The 17,137-nt window shown below is 36.7% G+C and overlaps 1 protein-coding gene across 1 annotated transcript; it reads right to left on the bottom strand.

Moving 5' to 3' along the window:
• Nucleotides 1-2,892: 2,892 nt before the first annotated feature.
• Nucleotides 2,893-14,926, bottom strand: slc15a1b (solute carrier family 15 member 1b). Its single transcript, XM_042512972.1, has 22 exons — nt 14,849-14,926; nt 14,200-14,284; nt 13,601-13,742; nt 12,838-12,957; nt 12,632-12,731; nt 11,163-11,253; nt 10,994-11,077; nt 10,069-10,151; nt 9,824-9,910; nt 9,285-9,374; nt 9,099-9,143; nt 8,960-8,992; nt 8,756-8,844; nt 7,860-7,941; nt 7,651-7,767; nt 7,390-7,530; nt 6,104-6,150; nt 5,567-5,674; nt 5,367-5,481; nt 5,142-5,279; nt 4,295-4,402; nt 2,893-3,267 (listed from the first exon to the last, which is right to left on the bottom strand). Exons 1-22 carry the CDS (start codon nt 14,918-14,920, stop codon nt 3,016-3,018), a joined length of 2,229 nt encoding a protein of 742 aa, XP_042368906.1. The 5' UTR covers nt 14,921-14,926; the 3' UTR covers nt 2,893-3,015.
• Between the last annotated feature and the right edge of the window lie 2,211 nt (nt 14,927-17,137).

Below are 17,137 nucleotides of genomic sequence, written 5' to 3'. Positions count from 1 at the left end.
TATAACAAAACATCATATTTTCAAATCTTAATTAGTAAAGTAAAAAGTACAATATTTACCTCTGTAAATGTTTAAAGTGGCATGAGAATAAAATACTCAAGTAAAGTACCTCAAATTCATACTTACGTACAGTACTTGAGTAAATGTTAGTTACATTCCACCACTGCTCTTGACTGCAGCTTGCTCTTGTTTATACAGGATAGACATGAGGGACACAGTATTTTCTACTATCAAGTAAGGTTGCATATAAGCGGCCTTAAACACACTAGTTTCTACTTGGCACGGTGTGAATCTGCAGTGTGAGGTTACCTGAGCGCTGTGGGGGAAAAGGACTCGCCTTCCAGTCTGTTTTTGTCTGCATGCATTCAGGTGCCGCTGTAGTGAAGAAAATGGTAACAGTTAGTCCCCAGAGACATTAAGACACACTTGATCATACCAGCAGTCTGTGGAAGAACTTGAGCACATATATTATTGATAATATTTACCCCTATTTTCATCTATGTCAATAAAATGTTTTGTTTGGTTTTCATAAAGGTAACATTAAAACCTGTGAGATTATATTATTTATCGGATTATTCTTAAGCAAATTGCTTATACACATATCCAAATTTAGTAGATCTAGGCCCTCTTTTTTATTATTTGAGCATGAAGCCAATCGATACATCAGAACAATTCTCCCATAACGAAAAGACAATCAAGAAATATGAGATTGTGTACATCCTTTGGCATTTTTAATCAAATTTACATTGCTGTCTGGCTTTGTTGTTGCATATTTGTCACCCCCTTGTATCTGTTCATTTGTCTAATTGTTCTGGTTGTAATTTTCCTTTTTGTTTTTTTTTTTTTATTAGAGTTTTTTATGTCCAATTAAGAGAAAAAAAACCAAAACAATGCAACAGTTAGCCAACCTGAGGGCTCCGCCTCGCGACGTCATTAGAGCTCACTGGGCTGCACCTGTGCTTGATCATTTAGCTAGTTGGCTAATTTATCTCGATAATGTCGGTAAAACCGTTAATAACGTTAAATAGGCTGCATTATGCTCACTTTCGGTGTTATATTTGTATTCCGGCGGTCTACTGGTATTGGTTAAAAAATACAGTCGGAGTCGTCCTAGAGGGCTAAAGCAAGTGGAGTTTAAAGTGGCAAGTGGCACGCTAGCTAGCTAACGGTAGCTTCAATGAAAACATCGATAAAATCCATATTTTGATGGCTAATGTCATTTCAGGTCATTGTGAAGTTACTGTAAAATATTTTTACCTCAGAAGGTCCCGTTTGTAGACTTTATTGGCATTTAGCAGGGAGGTCGCACAACTTTAACTTCTCGAAAGGCGAACAGCTCGCTCGAGCTCGAGCTGGAGGTTGGTTTGTCCTTACCGGGCTACTGTAGAAACATGGCGGATTTCACTATAATACATCCATGATACATAATAGATCCATGAATACATCCATGTCAAAAAAGCACCAGGTGTTGCTGTGCATTGTGCATCAGTTTTTTATCTCGTCAGATAGTGTCTCCCCCTGTTAATGCTTAGCATATGGTTTTCCTGATTAATAATAATAGTAACATATAGCTATTTTTTAATAAAATTAAATATTAAAGGGTTTTGGTCCACATGCTCAGGAGGGTGAGAGGAAGGATCAGTTATGTAGCTCCTGTGATTCAACACTATTCGATTGCATTGATCAAAACCACAGTTTAAATAATATAAAATTAATTAATTAAAATACAGCATATAAAATATGTTTTAAAAAATGTAAAGAAATAATAGATGACAATAGAGAAGGGGATATTAAAATATCTAAGAAAAATAAATGTAAAAAAATAAAAGATATAAATAATTTATTATATAATTTAAAAATAGAATTATATTTATGTTATTTATTTAACTAGGTCGGTCCCCTTGAGATTAAGATTTTTTTTTCTAGGCGAGACCTGGCCAAGACTAGCTTGTCTTTGTACTGTAATAAGTTGAATATAGGTTGAAAAGGATGTTGAAAAACATTGTGTTTTTTTATGTCTTACAGTGTCTCATTTTTATTGAAATCCTTGCCGTACTGTAGTCAATTAGAAATTGTCACTTGCAGTCCTACATGTGGGAAAGATCAATACAAGCTAGAGTACCGTCAGTTTCAGTATACAGGATAAATGTATTGAAAATAACCCTCTTCAATTATATACACTAATATATTTGCACTGAGTTGCCAATTTGTTTACATAATGTCACTGTTGTTTTTTATGTATTTTATCTCTGTATTTTGCAGTTTATTATAGATTTATTATGGAGTTAAGGTTGAATATCAAAATAAAAAATAAAAAACAACGCACCCTTGCCAAAATGTATTCCACATGCATTAAGATGGCCAAAATTATCCAAAATGAGTCCCTAGTGAGGCACAAGGGTGTTTCCATATTGCCCAGGTTGAAAGAAAGTAGTGTGTACACATGTTTACTGAAAATAACATCTTGCTGGTATGTTTATTGAGTCACGTGGGTCAGCAGCCGTTACCACAGGGCAGTTTTCTACCGAGATTGAATATGGAATATTATTTTTTTACCTGAAGAAGCAGTCTTTGGTGTTGGATTTTTCCCTGGAGAAGATGGGAGCATCACATATAGATATAAAACACAATATATTACAATACATACAACACTGTGCTTGGAAAATAAATACAAATGCTGGAATGGTTTCTTTGTATGCAGGCACATTACGAAAGCCTAGGAGACAAAATTGCATCAAGATGTTGCAACACAGTGCAAAATAAATCATTGTAAAAACAAATTTACAACAGCTAAAGCAAGAAATTACTAACAAACAAATATCCAGGATTTTTTTTATTATATGGATACGCTCTAAAAAAAAAAGATATATTCTCTTAAAGTTTTGGGGCGAAATGGGGATGATAGTGTTTGAATTATCCCTGCCAAGATTCTTCTCGATCACTGTCGGCCATAACCATGGACATGAAACGCAGAACCAAGCAGCATTTATACAAATGGTGTAGAGGATGTTCGCTTTAGATTTTGGTCTGTTTGGGCTCCTCCTCGTCAGAGCTGGAGTCAGAGCTCCTCCTGTCCTCTCTGTAGTTCTCAACCGAGTCCTTCTTGGACATCTCCATGCTCCTCCTCTTCTCCTTCTCTTCAGGTTCCTGTTGGGCAAACTCTGCTTCGATCTGAGCCGGGTCGATGTAGGTGTAGAAATACGCCATGAAGGCAAAGATGAAGCACACCAGCACCAGCAGAGAGGCAAAGAGGATGTACTCGGCCCACTGGTGAACACAAGAACAATCAGATTGCGAAGCTGGAGCTTTGAAACCTCAGCGAAATGGTTTTCTTTCAAAAACACGAGGAGAAGATGAGCGGCTTCACAACACATGGCCCAAAAATAAAAATACAAAATATAAAAATTAGATATATAAAAAAAGATAAAAATTATAAAATAAAAAAATAAAAATAAAAATTACTGAAAGTGAGCAAAAAGAAAAGTAAAAAATAAAAAATACACAAGAAAATGACCTGGAAAAAATTAATCTAAAATAAATCTACAACAAAAATACCCAAAAGACTCAAATTATTAAGAAATAGATCATTTAAACAGAGAAAAAGAAATCTAAAAAAAAAAACAAACAAACCACAAACTCAAAATTATTTTCAGCAAAAGAAGAAAAAGGAAACACCCCAAAATACCCCAAAATTCAAACAATCAAAAAAAAATCCAAGCATTTCTTAAAGAAGAAGAAAAAGCACCTCAAAAAACTCAAACTTATATTAAAACAACTTGAAAACAACCCCCTAAAAACTCAAAAATTTTTAAAAAAAATAGAAAAGTACTCAAATGTTTATTAAACCAGTTTTTAAACTGTCTGATAGTTTCATTTATAACAAACATCAAATGTTAAACCTTCTTATGTTTTTTTTATACAAAAACCTTTTTATATTTTATAAATCTGTAACTTAATTAAAGCTCTTAGGTAAATGTAGTGAAGTAAAAAGCACAATATTTCCCTCTGAAATGTAGTGGAGTAAAAGTATAAAGTAGCATTAAAATAATATACTCAAGTAAAGTAAAAGTACCTCAAATTCATGCTTAACTACAGAAATGGAGTAAATGTACTTGGTTACATTCCAGCACTGGAAAAGATATATGAAGTTAGAGGAATCAGCTTTATTTTTATTATGTTCTATCATAAACAGCCAAAGCAGGTTTCAAACATATATTAAATGCGTTCATATCTTAAAATGAAGGTTACTTGGGACAATATGTGTGTTCTAATGGTTTATAAAAAATTCACCCACCTGATCTGGGAGTGTTGCAGCCTCGGCCACAATGAGCACAACGATGTTACCTACGGCAACGGTTAACAGCCAACCAGCCTGCAGCACAGACTTCATGTTGCTGGGTGCCTGGAGAGCAAAGGAAGATTAAAAAACTACTTATTATAGTGAATTATAAAAGGCAGCAAGACTATATAAATATATGTATTTTGTTACTTAGTTATCCAGTGCCACTTCTGTTTCCTCTGTAAACGAAGTGATCGGGGTTCCCATATATTTTCATGGACAAAATTTCAAAATGTTTCCAAGACTTTTCAAGGGCCCAATTTTTTTTCTCTCTTTTCTGTTTATTTTTTTTCAAACTCTGTTCAAAAATTGTTTCAGCGTCCCACATATGTGTTTAAGGACCATCAGAGATGTAAAACTCCAGTGATAATTTCTGTTTTTACCGTTTCTGGCTGTGATAAATGGTGTCATTGTAGTGATTTTTTAAAAATAAAACACACATTTAAAAAAAAAAAAAAATAAAGGAAAATAAAACACTATTTTTACGGTTTCCATAAAAACCACCCAAAAAAATTTAAAAGGAAAAAAAACAGTTATTCTTTTTTTAAGAAAAAGTGTCTTCCAAATGTATTTACTTAAAAAAAAAGAAAAAAAAAAAAGAATAAAGATTAAGAATTAAGAATGCTTCTGAAATGCGCCACAGCACAACTGCTCCTGTTTTTAAAAAGATTTTAAAACCCGAATCAGACTTAAAATAACAAGGTGAGCTACAGGGTGCTCCGATCTGCACCCTGCTGAACGCCCTTTTCAAGTCATTCGTGTTTTCAGTCGTTGTCAGATATAAAAGGAAAGCCCCCTCTACCTGTGAGTAGGAGAACTCCAGGCCAGTGACGGAGAAGACCACCTCCCCCGCAGTGATGAGGAAATACTGAGGAATCTGCCAGGCCATGTGGATGGTGTTTGGTTTGATGTCCTCCACTGAGCGGATGCTCTGCTCACACTGCACACGGTCAAGTACCAAGATGTGTTACCTCAGTCAAAAAGCATTCAAGCTATACTGTGATTCAAAAATATATTCATGAGTTACATTTTGTCCAAATCTGAAAGTTGGCGGGATGATCAAGGTGTAAGAGCTGCCGAAGCCCAGCTCCTGACTGTAGACGCACTCCTCTCCAGCGGCGCCCCAGATGTGGAACTTTGCACTGACAGACACGAGAAAAGCAGCAGTCAGAGCAAAAACGTACCTCAGGTATAACAGCGTGATATTTACCATGAACTGAGCCTTACAGTCCCCGTGGCACATTCTCATAGGATGACATGTTGTTGATGTCGATGTCCATGAAGTTCTTGTCATTGACTGTTACGTTCAAAACGGAGTTGAAACCATTAAAAAATCTGTGAGAGGAGAATTCAGAACAAAATAGGTGACACAATGTAACATTTGAAGTCAAATTAAAGACATTATTTGTTGGTCTTTGCTCAAGTTATACATATGGATATATTCTAACTGTATTGTGATTTCTACATAATCGGCTCAGTTCGGTCTTGATTGAGGACTCAATCAAATGTGTTCCCGAGATAAACTCGACAAGTTGATCAAACTTAAAATAATCTTGGAAACCAATCGTGTTCAAAAAGGAAAGTGTCATAAGTAAACAAAAATGAAAGCTTTAAAACCTAAGCAACTCATGAAGAATGGACCCAACAATAAGCAGGAAATTTCTTGAAAAGATACAAGAAAATTACCAGAAAATTAGAGTAAATAAATGCATAAAATATAAAAATAAAAAAATGAAATGGAAGGGGGAAAAAAAAGACACTTGCCTGATTGAATTAGCGCCCTGTTCCGGCTTTTTTTTGATGTCCTGGAACTGGAGACAGAAAGATATTTTAGAGCCTCCACATCTCGATACTTAAAGTTAAAGCTGATGAAATCCATTATAAAGGAAACATACAGAACAACCAGAATTACAGTCCAACCGAAATCACATTTTTTGCAGTCCAATAATGCCAACTTGTTTTTTTAAAATGTTTTGTTTGATTGACAGTGGATGGAGGGAGGATTCAGGTTTTGACCGACAGCAGCTGGCAGGCTGAGCTCCAGCAGGGGAACAAGAGAAACTTAAGAGAAACTTAAGCGTCAGCTTTTCAAACCACAGAAGACAGAGTTTAGTTAGCAGTGACGTTAGAGGTTCACAGCAGAATCTAACCAGACCTAAGTGACATTTTCAGGTTTGTTTACATGCTGTCATTTGAGCTGCAGCTGAGCAGCTAATGAGCCGAAAACTGATGCTCGCAGTGCAGTTTTGGTCGCTTGTTCAACAAGCAGGACAAGATACGCGTTCAATTTTGAGTTACACTTTATCACAACGCGTCCATCCTTATTCTCATATAAGTCTAAAAACATCTGTTGTGCTGTAGTTAATGTATTAGCACTGTCGATGTGGATGCATCTGCTCCATTTATGTTATTTTATAACTACTTATTTGTGATATTGTCATGTGAAGGAGAGAATTACAGTTAGAATTTGATTTCTCCAGCACAGTTTTGGTTATGTTTGTTTTTATGTACTTGTTTTTTTATCAAATGTTGTGTGCTAATAATTTAAATTATATTCAAATTAAATAAGTATGAGACTTGAGCAGGAAAGCAGATGAGGCCATTCTGTCTTTATATACCATTATAAATGAAAAGTAGCTTAAAGTAACATTATTCAGACAAGCTTTTAACAGTATACCATTTATATCTGTCGACCATGGAATATTTTTAAATCTTTAGATGAACTTCTAATGATTAGTATTGTCAGATATTCAAAAGCATAGATACTTTCATTGAAAATGAGTTGAGATAAAACCACTTCACTTGTAAATAGACTCTAATATAGTTCTATTTCTTACATTATTCTGTTTTTGTGTTTATAAATAATTTGCCATTTATTTTGCTGATATTTGGTGGACGTTATTTCCACTATGTTGTTTTTACTCGTGCAGCTGTAGCGTAGCGCCCGGGGTGCGGAGCAAACGCAGCAAAAGTTAAAATGAGTTGCGAAAAAATAATAATAAATATGTAATTTCAGTTGGACTTTAACCCCTTCTGTTAGGTGTACTCACCCCTATGGGCCTAGGCAGGGGCCCATCCTTAATAATGACTACAGTGCTGCGATTGCCGGCCACTAAACCAGTAATATAAGTGTTTTCACCTCCAAGATCCAGTATAAACGGTTTATCAAAGGTCAGGTAATCGTCATTAGCCTGTGGAACAAAAGATGAGTCAGTATCAACATACCTTAGTGTGAGCTGACTTACAGACCGTCTTCGTTTGAGTACATTTGAATAGTGAGTGTCTGTATACTATGACTTTTGTTGAAGTACCGTGAAAGGCTGCAGCGTGAACTCGTTGCTTCCAGCTTTGATATTCAGTGGTGTGTTAACCATGTTGATGAACTTGGCCTGGCCCTCAGTGTTTGATGGGAACTTCGGCAGGGTTTTCTAGAGGAGAAAATTGTGCGTGTGACTTGTGTTTTATACGGAAATGTGTGTTTAAGTTGCCCAGTGTATGTTTTTATGTGTGTGACACTCACATCTATTTGTATCTGGACCAGGGCGGCGGAAACAAACGCCAGAGCAGCAAGGAACATCCCAACAGTCATCCTCTTCAAGGGACTACAGGTCAAATACACACATACACACACACATTTTATAACCTTCAGGTTTATTTCTGTAGCTCCGCGTCATATTTAATCACATGGAACGATGGTTTCAGGAGGAGGCCATGTGGTGGTTTGGACGCTTTGTTGTTATCGTTTTGTGTCTCTTTGTAGTCATTACACATCTGTCTGTATTACTGCTATCTGTCATTTTGTGTCTGTAGTCATTTTGTCTTTTTGTGGTCTTTTGAGGTCATTTAGTGAATTTTAGGAATAACTTTGCGTCTTTTTTGTAGTCATTTTGTGGTTTTTTTGTAGTCATTTTGTGTCTTTTTGAGGTAATTTAGCATCTTTTTGTGGTCATTTTGTGTCTTTTTGCTGTAATTTTGTATCTCTGAGAACCTTTTGTGTATTTTTGTAGTATCTGTATGTCTACTTAAGGTCCTTTTGTGTCTTTTTTGTAATCATTGTGTGTCTTTTTGAGGTCATTGTTGTCTTATTGTTGCAAATCTGTGTCTGCAGTAGAAATTTTGTGTCACTTTGAGTGTTTTTGTAGTTATTTTGCATCTTTTTGATGCCAATCTGTGTCTTTTTGTTGCAATTTTGTGTCTCTTTGAGGCCATTCTGTGTCTTTTTGTTGCAATTTTGTGTCTCTTTGAGGCCATTCTGCGTCTTTTTGTTGTAATTTTGTGTCTCTTTATGTAACTGACAGCATAATAAATGTCTGACTTTTTTCAACCTTGAACTGTCTGCAAAATTAAACAAAACCCCTAAAAATGTTCATGCGACACTTTCCATCGCACATGAACAAAACAGAAAAATAAACTCACGTGAAGTTTAATTTGCACTTGGTAATCAGTGGGTAGATCAGACTGTCCATGATCGGCACCAAAACCAGGATCAAGATAGGGTTGACGGTCTGTTAGGAAGAAGGCGAGTCATTCTTTTAAAGATCCTTTTAGGAACAATCATTAAAAAATAAAAAAAAAAATCCCAACAAAGCAAGTAAAGTGTCATCAAAACAAGTGTCTTACCTGCATCTGATCGGGCTGGATTGTGAGAAGTCCCTGTTGAAGGAAAATGGAAAGAGAGAGACAGATTCTCATTGAATGAAAACTATTTTTTGTGCTTTGTGTTCACAAGGTGTGAAAAAACAAAACAAAAAAAACGTACAAAGTCGCCGTCCATGGTGGTTGCCTGGAGGGTCCATCTGGAGCCCTGTAGAGGAGACACGGCTCTTATTTAGTCTGTCTTTGGATTCTTCCAGCGCACTTAAGCGTTATCTATGTTGTTTTCTATTGAAATTTGCCTTTAATTACAGTTACATGCAGTAAATGTCAGGGAAAAATATGTCATTACCTGCTGGTCAAAGAGAGCCCAGAACATGGGCAGAGGGATGTAGAGAAAAAGCACCTTCAGCACCATCTTCACCTGCGCAATCAGGAGTTTCTGCAGCCGAACACAGAAAAGAAATTAGGATTTTGACATCAGTGAATGTTGCGTTTGTATTTGCATATATGTAAAAAGACACCAGGTGTTAACAGAGGTTATTGTTTATTGATTTATTTCTAGTTTATCTTCCTCTTTTTATTTAAATATTAATGGAGAAATGTAGATGTTTGATTTTTTAGTATGTGGATGTACGCATATGTTTCATTAATTCGAGTATACGGTTTAAATTAATCACAGGGCCGGTTAATTAAAATTCAATGACTTATAGAGAAGGGGTGGGATTTAGAAAGTTTTTAGTCTCACTATCACTTTTTTTTGAATATGTCAACCAAGTCATAACGTGTTTAACCACTGTTTTGTCTGTTTTTGTATAAAAATTCCTACATTTCATTTTTTTTACATGTTCAAAATGAATCAAAATCAAATGAAATGTATGGTGCACTTACATCATATTTCTCCTCAGCCCAGTCCATCCAGTGGGTTCTCTTCGGGTGCTCAGGACCACGATGCCTGAAGCGGTTCTTGATGGCAAACTGCCGACAGCACAGAGGACACCTCATGTCAACTCTGATCTTTCTGAAGTACATTTTGTTTCCTCAAACGCCACCGAAAGTTTATAAAGTTCCTCAGCTCTAATAAAAAGCATTTCACTCAATTTTTGGAGTGACACCTTTCAGCAGGAGCCACTTACCCCAATGCATTTGCAGACTTTGACCAAGATGTTGCCTTGAGGGTCGTTCTTAATGTACATCCCACTTCCAACGATGAACACGACTGCAGACACACAACAAAAGTATATTTTCACATTCGACTGTTTGACAAACCAGCAACAGGAAATGATCACAAAATAAAGCAGGTCACTGCTAGAAATGTCATTAGCTTATACAGACTTAAAAATTCACGGCGGCACTTTATTACAGTACACCTCTGACATTTTTCAGAGTAGGATCGAGCTGATGAGGAATGGAGGGAAAACTCTCACAGGTCCAGAGCGTCAGATTTGAGTGAGCTATTTCATCCTTATATCGAATGGTTGGTGTTTGAAAAGATACATTTGGCTGTACTTTTTATTATTTAAATTTTTAGACCACTGAACTCTCACAGAAGCATTTCCTGCTGGTTTGTGTAAATGTGTTGTTGTTGACTGCCACACGGTAAATATGCTTTGTTCCTGTGTTGTTAACGTGCTAACTGGCTAACGGCCTCTCGGTTTCCTGTTTTGAACGACTATTACAGATAACCGCTGTCTGCTGGTGTGGAGAGTTATTTCCTCTCATGCACAGAACGTACGTCTTTGTCGGATGTCGATTTGGTTTGTTCACTTTTTAGCTGAGACACGGCGATATGAGGGAGAAATAGCAAGGGGCGTTTGCTCAGAGCCAGTTCTCGAATATCGGCTTGGTGTATCTCGGCCTTTAGTGTTTGTTAAGATCTACAGACATCTGGATCCTACAATTCCCATAATGCAACTGAGTCACATGTCTTGAGTGTCTCCGATTGGTAGAATTTTTAAGACCCCAACCTCCAGTTTTAACCATGGATCTAATGCACGCTCTCTGTTAGGAATTTGTCCCCCAGCCCCCGATGACATAACCCTGATGAAAATGAATTCTTACTCAGAGCGACCACCATGAGAGCAGCGGGGACACCGAAGGCCAGCGGGTAGCACTTCTGCTGCGTGTGAATGCCACACTCCTGAGCTGGAAAGCACACACAGACACGCACGTTTGTTAAAAAGTCAACATGTGAGTCCTTTGTGCGTTTTATGCTCTGTGATGGGCGCACCTCTGAGGATGGGGGTGATGACAGTGGACAGCAGACTGCCGGCGTTGATGGACAGGTAGAAGATGGAGAAGAAGGTGCTTCTCTGCTTCTCCTGTCGGACGCAGAAAAGTCAACGAGTCTTAAGTCAATACAGTTTAATCTTGTAAAATCATACATGATGAAACATCTGATTTCACCAGAGGCGTTGATATTATGTGCTAATCTTCGTGTCCGGCCTTGAACAGTGTAATAAAGTGACTGTGACAGATGTACCTGTGGTTATTAGTTAATGAACAACCAGCTGGAAACAAACAGAGATACAAGAAGTGCTGACGAGTGCGCTGTCCTTAAATTGCTGCGTGTGGCGTTTGCACATGCATGCAGGAAAAAGAGAAAGACAGATAACACCAGTGTCCTGCATGTGGTGTGTGCATGCATTTATGCACATAAGGAGATATTGTACTGTACTAAATTAATTGCAGCATTACTCTTTTATTGTAAAAATCTCAGTAACGATTTTTTTCACAGGTGTGGAATTTTGTACGAGGTTGTGTGAGGTTTTATAAGGAAAAACGTGCAATTTGGTACTTAAAATTTTTGCTGGATTTTATGACGGCTGATTGGGTTCACTTAAGAATTTTTATTCCCCTAATTACGACTTTGGTATCTCATAATTATGCCACAATATCTCATAATTAGAGGACACATAATTTCATAATAATTTCAAAATAGCGATTATGGGATAAAGCCTAACTTTTTATTTGAGACTTCACTGCACTTTTGCAGTTTGCGTGCAGTTGTGTTTCAAGGAAAACTCGAGGTCGTTCTAATGCACGATGAAAACTAATTAAAACGGATATGTGTGCGTTTTAACTTTAGATGTAAATATGCTGCTAGAGTGCATTAAAAAAGCATCAAAAAAGAGCTTTTACAAAAATGTGCCAGGGAAGGAGCTTCGAGCAGAAGTCCAGGCTATTAGGGCTGTGAGTTTAACGTGTTAATTGTGATGCAATTAACATGTACATAATTTTTTTTCATAAATTTCATAAATTTATTTATGTATTTATTTATTGTTTAAATTTAAATTGTGTTAATCGCCAGCTAATATTCCTTCTTTAAGAGGCTGTCGGGGGATGAGTTTTAAAGCTAAAAGCTGGAAACTAGAAGATTTAAGGAATCCAGTGGTGCAAACCATGTGATGCTATTTTATCAGGAAGGGGGGTGAATAATGCTCCAAACTTAGACCAAATTTTTGGCAATGGAGGGGTCTCTTGACCTATTTTTACAGTGTCGTATTAGTACTTTTACTTAAGTAAAGGATCTGAATACTTTGTCCAACACTGCAGAAATGTGCTTTACATTAAAGAGACAAAGTGGATGAGAGATTGTAATCTGTCTTCTCTGGCACTGTGTGTGTGTGTGTGTGTGTGTGTGTGTGTAGTGTGTGTGTGTGTGTGAGTGTGTGTGTGTGTGCTTGAGCAACATCTAACCTGATGCTCCTCAAACTGGTCTCCACCAAAGGCGGCCACGCAGGGTTTGATGCCTCCTGTGCCGAGTGCAATGAGGAGCAGACCCACCATGGACAGAGCTCTGAGGGACAAACACAGACACACACACAATGTCACTGCTGTCTGCATCTGTTGTGTTTCTGTCACACAGTTGTGTGTGTGTGCATGTGTGTGTGTGTGCAACTCACATGTGGAAGGTCATGTTGTCGGGGGTGCCATCCTTGTCTGTATCTGTGATGTCATGGATAGCACTTACTGCCAAGACAACCTGTCCCAGCGCATAAACGATGGACAGGTAAACAATGGTCCTGTGCAGAGGGAGGAGGAGGAGGAAGAGGAGGAGGAAGAGGAAGGGGCGGAGAGTAAAACAGGTGTGCAGTTTCGAATAGAGATAAGATAGACAAGGGTCAAAAATCCAAGGATGAAATTTAAAAGCTCATTCTGTAAAATACACTAAAGCCTTTGAAACCTGGAGCGAGCTCACTTTTCGTGTGCTGCTTTCAGACGCCTTTCACAACTTTTTAAACCTTTGAACTCTGAGCTAAACTGTGCAGTTTCTTCCAAAAACAAACAAAATAGTCTTGTCTATTTTTTTTAATCAAAATTAGATATTTAAAATTATGTGACACAATTATTAAATATTTTTAGCCCTTCTTCCAGATTATTTTCTACATCTTTTGGCTTTCTTTTTTGCCTTTTTTTAAATTCTGGTAATTATTATTTTTTATTTTTCTATTTTTTTTGCTAATTTCTTGCTACTTTTTAGGTAATTTCGTAATTCATTTTTAATTGTCTTCTTCCCATGTTTTTTTTTTTGTAGAGAAATCAAGCCAATATGCTCAGCTTTCAAAGGCGTAAACCCCAGCGTTGCAAAGCAAATTACCGTTTAATATTCAAAAGTCGTGTTTTGATTCGGTCGCAGGTAAAAGCGTCGCTGCATCTGAAACTCACTTGAACTTGCCGAGCCATGAGTCAGCCACGATGGCTCCCAGGATGGGTGTCAGGTAGCAGAGAGCCACAAATGTGTGGTAGATGGTGGTGGCAAAGTCATCATCCCACTTCAAGAAGTATTTGAAGTACAACACCAGCACGGCTGCACGTGGACAACAAAACAAAAAGAGAAACTGAAGAGGATGCAGAACAAGGTGGAAAAAGTATTCAGATCTTTTACGTTAATTACCAAAGCTAATATACTATACTAACAGTGTAATACTCTGTTGAAGGTAAAAGTCCTGCATTGAAATATGCACTCATTAAAAAAATATTATGCCTATTGTCTGGTACTGGTTGTGTACTTAAGTACATGTTTATGGTGCATAGACTTAACTTGAGTATTTCCATTTTGTGCTACTTTAATATTTCAGTGCAAAATGTATACTTTTTATTACCTTTAGTACCTTAAATTCTAAAATGTTCAGTACTTGAGTAAATCTACTTCCTTCTCACCACTGGCACCTCTGTATTTTGTTTTTTGGTGTCATGTGTGCTGCTTTTTTTCATAATGATTCAAATAAAAACTCTATAAAGTGCATAAGAACAAACCAACTCACCTCGCATGCCATAGTAGGAGAAACGCTCGCAGAACTCGTTGACCACAATGAAAAAGATGCTCAGTGGGTAGCCACAGACGGTCACCTGTGAGGGAGGGAAGGAAAAACTCCAGTGACGAAAAACGTGCTGCACAGCCATTTAAACACTTATTGCTGTGTTGTTTCACTTACATGCTAACAGCTTGCATTGCATTTTATAAGACCTTAGTTTGCTATTTTGATTTCTTTCAAAAAATATTGCAATAAGCAACTTGGCATGCAATGTTCTGCAAATTGCAAAAAAAAAAAAAAAAAAAGAAGAGAAAATTGTAAAAAACTGAAAATGAACTAAAAACAAGAGTTTTATGAGCGAATGACCAAATAACTAAGACAAATGCAAAAAAAGTAAAAGTATATTCCAAATTATTTTAATTATCAGACAATATTTACATTTATTTTGTTTTTCATTTTATTTTAGCTCTTTTTTTCCATTTTTTTTGTCTGGCTAATTTCAAGTATTTTTTTTGTAATTTCTTGCAAATTTCAGGCTAATTTCTTTTAAGTTGCTCATTGCTTGCTTGCCATGTTTTTAAAAGAAAATCAAGCAAATTTACTACAAATATGTGAATTTTTTTCCAACTACTACAAAAACAATAACAGCTGGACTTACGCTCTTTTTCTTGGGCTTCCTCATCTCTTCTTTGTCTGCACAAATGAAGTAACACATTATGCAAAGTGACATTTTAACTTGAAAAAATAAATGAAAAAGCAAAATACGCCAATAAATAACGTTTAATGTGAGCAACTTGACAAGCGTAGGCCAAATACAGTATAAGCTCGTATGCATAAAGCAATAAAAAGCTGCAATGCATGATATAAATAGAGAATATTCCCCTAAAGTTTGCAGGAATCCCAAAATGTACAGGCAGGTTCCTAAGCGTCCCAGTAGCAGGGTTCCCATCCAGACTGGGACTCACCTGCCATGGCTGCTGAGTGTGTCGACTTCAGGTCCCCTCTCTGACTCGATCCTTCAGCAAAAAGACACAGAGAGACTTAAGACCCTTTTCAAGATTCACGACACGAAGACCGAGCCGAGGCCCGTCCGCCTTCTTATGTAACCTCCCATCAACCCTCCTGCAACGCCCACTGATGCTGGACTGTGGATCACACACACGGCAGCACCTCCCAACATGCAAGTCACCATTATTCTGACCTCCCTGCACATTCTTGCCATCATAATCACAGGTGTGACTGTGTGTGTGTGTGTGTGTATGTGTGTGTGTCAGTGATTACTTTATGACTCAGGGAACTCAGATGCAAAGCGAGGGTCTTGCCTTACAGATAAAGAGGATTTGACAGGTCAGCTGATAAAGGAAGCAGCAGTCATACTGTATTTCTTGCCGCTTCACAAACTGAAAATGTAAAGCTTGGCTCTGTGACAGGATGTAATGGCAACACGTGTAAAAACAAACAAGGACTGTTTTCATATGATGGTAACAAAAGCAGTGGCGGAAGAAGTATCCTTTACTGAAGTAAAAGTACTAATACCACGAATACTCTGTTACCAAAAAAGTTTGCATTGCAAATTGCAATTAAGCAAAACTATGTATGTATAGTCAGGAAAAATGTACTAAAAGTATGAAAAGTCAAAGTTCCCAATGCAGAAAATGCTTTTGAAAAGAACTTAAAAAACAAAAAAATATTTTTAAAAAAATAGACAAAACCCCCTGCCACACGAAATTAAAAAAAAGAAACCCACTTTAAATCTCAAAATTAAAAAAGAAGAAAAGAAACACACCCAAAACTCAATTTATTAATAATAGAAAAAAACATTAAATTATAAAAAAATAGAAAAAAACAAACAAACCAAACCAAATTATAAAAAAGATAAACAAAAAACTCCCCCCAAATTCAAAAATATTTTTATAAAAGAGGAAACAAATTTAGAAAAAAGGGAAAAAAAGAAAGAACACTCAAAAAGTCAAAATTAAAAAATGCACCCAAATATTAGGAGAAGAAGAAGAAGAAGAAAAGAACAGGAATAATAATAATAATAAGAAGAAGAAGAAGAAACAACCAAATAGAAAAGGACAAACCCCAGAACTCAAAATCATTAATACAAATAAATATATAGAAAAAGACTGAAATGTTTATCAGAACAGCTAGCAATTAATATTCTGTGAATCGACCGACTGATTAATCAGCTGTGCTCGTATAAACTTCTTGGTAATTTGATTTATTACAAACATCATATTTTATAAAACCTTCTTATGTTTTTTATGCAAAAATAATTTGTATTGTTTTAAATTTGTAAAGTAATTAAAGCTGTCAGATAAATGTAACAAAGTAAAAAGTACAAATATTTCCCTCTGAAATGTGGAGTAAAAGTTAAAAGCAGCATGAAGATAAAATACTCAACTGTACCTCAAATTCATACTTAAGTGCAGAACTTGAGTAAATGTACTTAGTTATATTCCAACACTGAAAAGCAGTGATTAAAACATAAACTTCAGTAACCTTAATTCTTGTGCAATTCCCCAAATAAAGAGAAAGACAAACAAACAGTATGAAACACAGGCAGGACTCACGTCAGACACATGATGCTCAGCAGCTCAGCCCTCGCACACAATGACACCGGCGGGCTGTTTGTGACACCGAGCGCAGGTTTCACAGGAGTCAGCACCCCGATTTCACTCCTGTTTCTGTTCACTGAGTGCGCAGCTCCATGAACCTGACCATCACACCCACTCACAACTAAACACACAAACAAGAGACACACACACTCTTTCAGGAAGGCAAATACAGTAAGTTATTACTCATAACTGAAGCACATAAGATAAGGACATGAAATAATACTCTAAAATGATCATTCTGTGACGTCAGTCATGACTTTATATCATCTACGTAATTATTTTTAACTGATAATGGAATGACAGTTTTGTCTTGACAAATAAGGTTA

The sequence above is a fragment of the Plectropomus leopardus genome, chromosome 24 (genome assembly GCF_008729295.1).
Source record: "Plectropomus leopardus isolate mb chromosome 24, YSFRI_Pleo_2.0, whole genome shotgun sequence".
In the NCBI taxonomy this organism is placed as follows: domain Eukaryota; kingdom Metazoa; phylum Chordata; class Actinopteri; order Perciformes; family Serranidae; genus Plectropomus; species Plectropomus leopardus.
Note: the sequence above shows the minus strand (reverse complement) of the source record. Positions and strands in the feature narration are given on the sequence as shown.

Bases quoted from the DNA above. Each gene is read 5' to 3' on its own strand.
- slc15a1b (XM_042512972.1), bottom strand. From the start codon at position 14,920: ATGTCACTTTGCATAATGTGTTACTTCATTTGTGCAGACAAAGAAGAG. The intron at 7,531-7,650 runs GTACTTCAACAA...TTTGTTCCACAG, and splicing joins TCACGCTGCAGCCTTTCACG to GCTAATGACGATTACCTGAC. The intron at 5,280-5,366 runs GTAACTCATGAA...GACCGTGTGCAG, and splicing joins CTTTCAGATTTGGACAAAAT to TGTGAGCAGAGCATCCGCTC.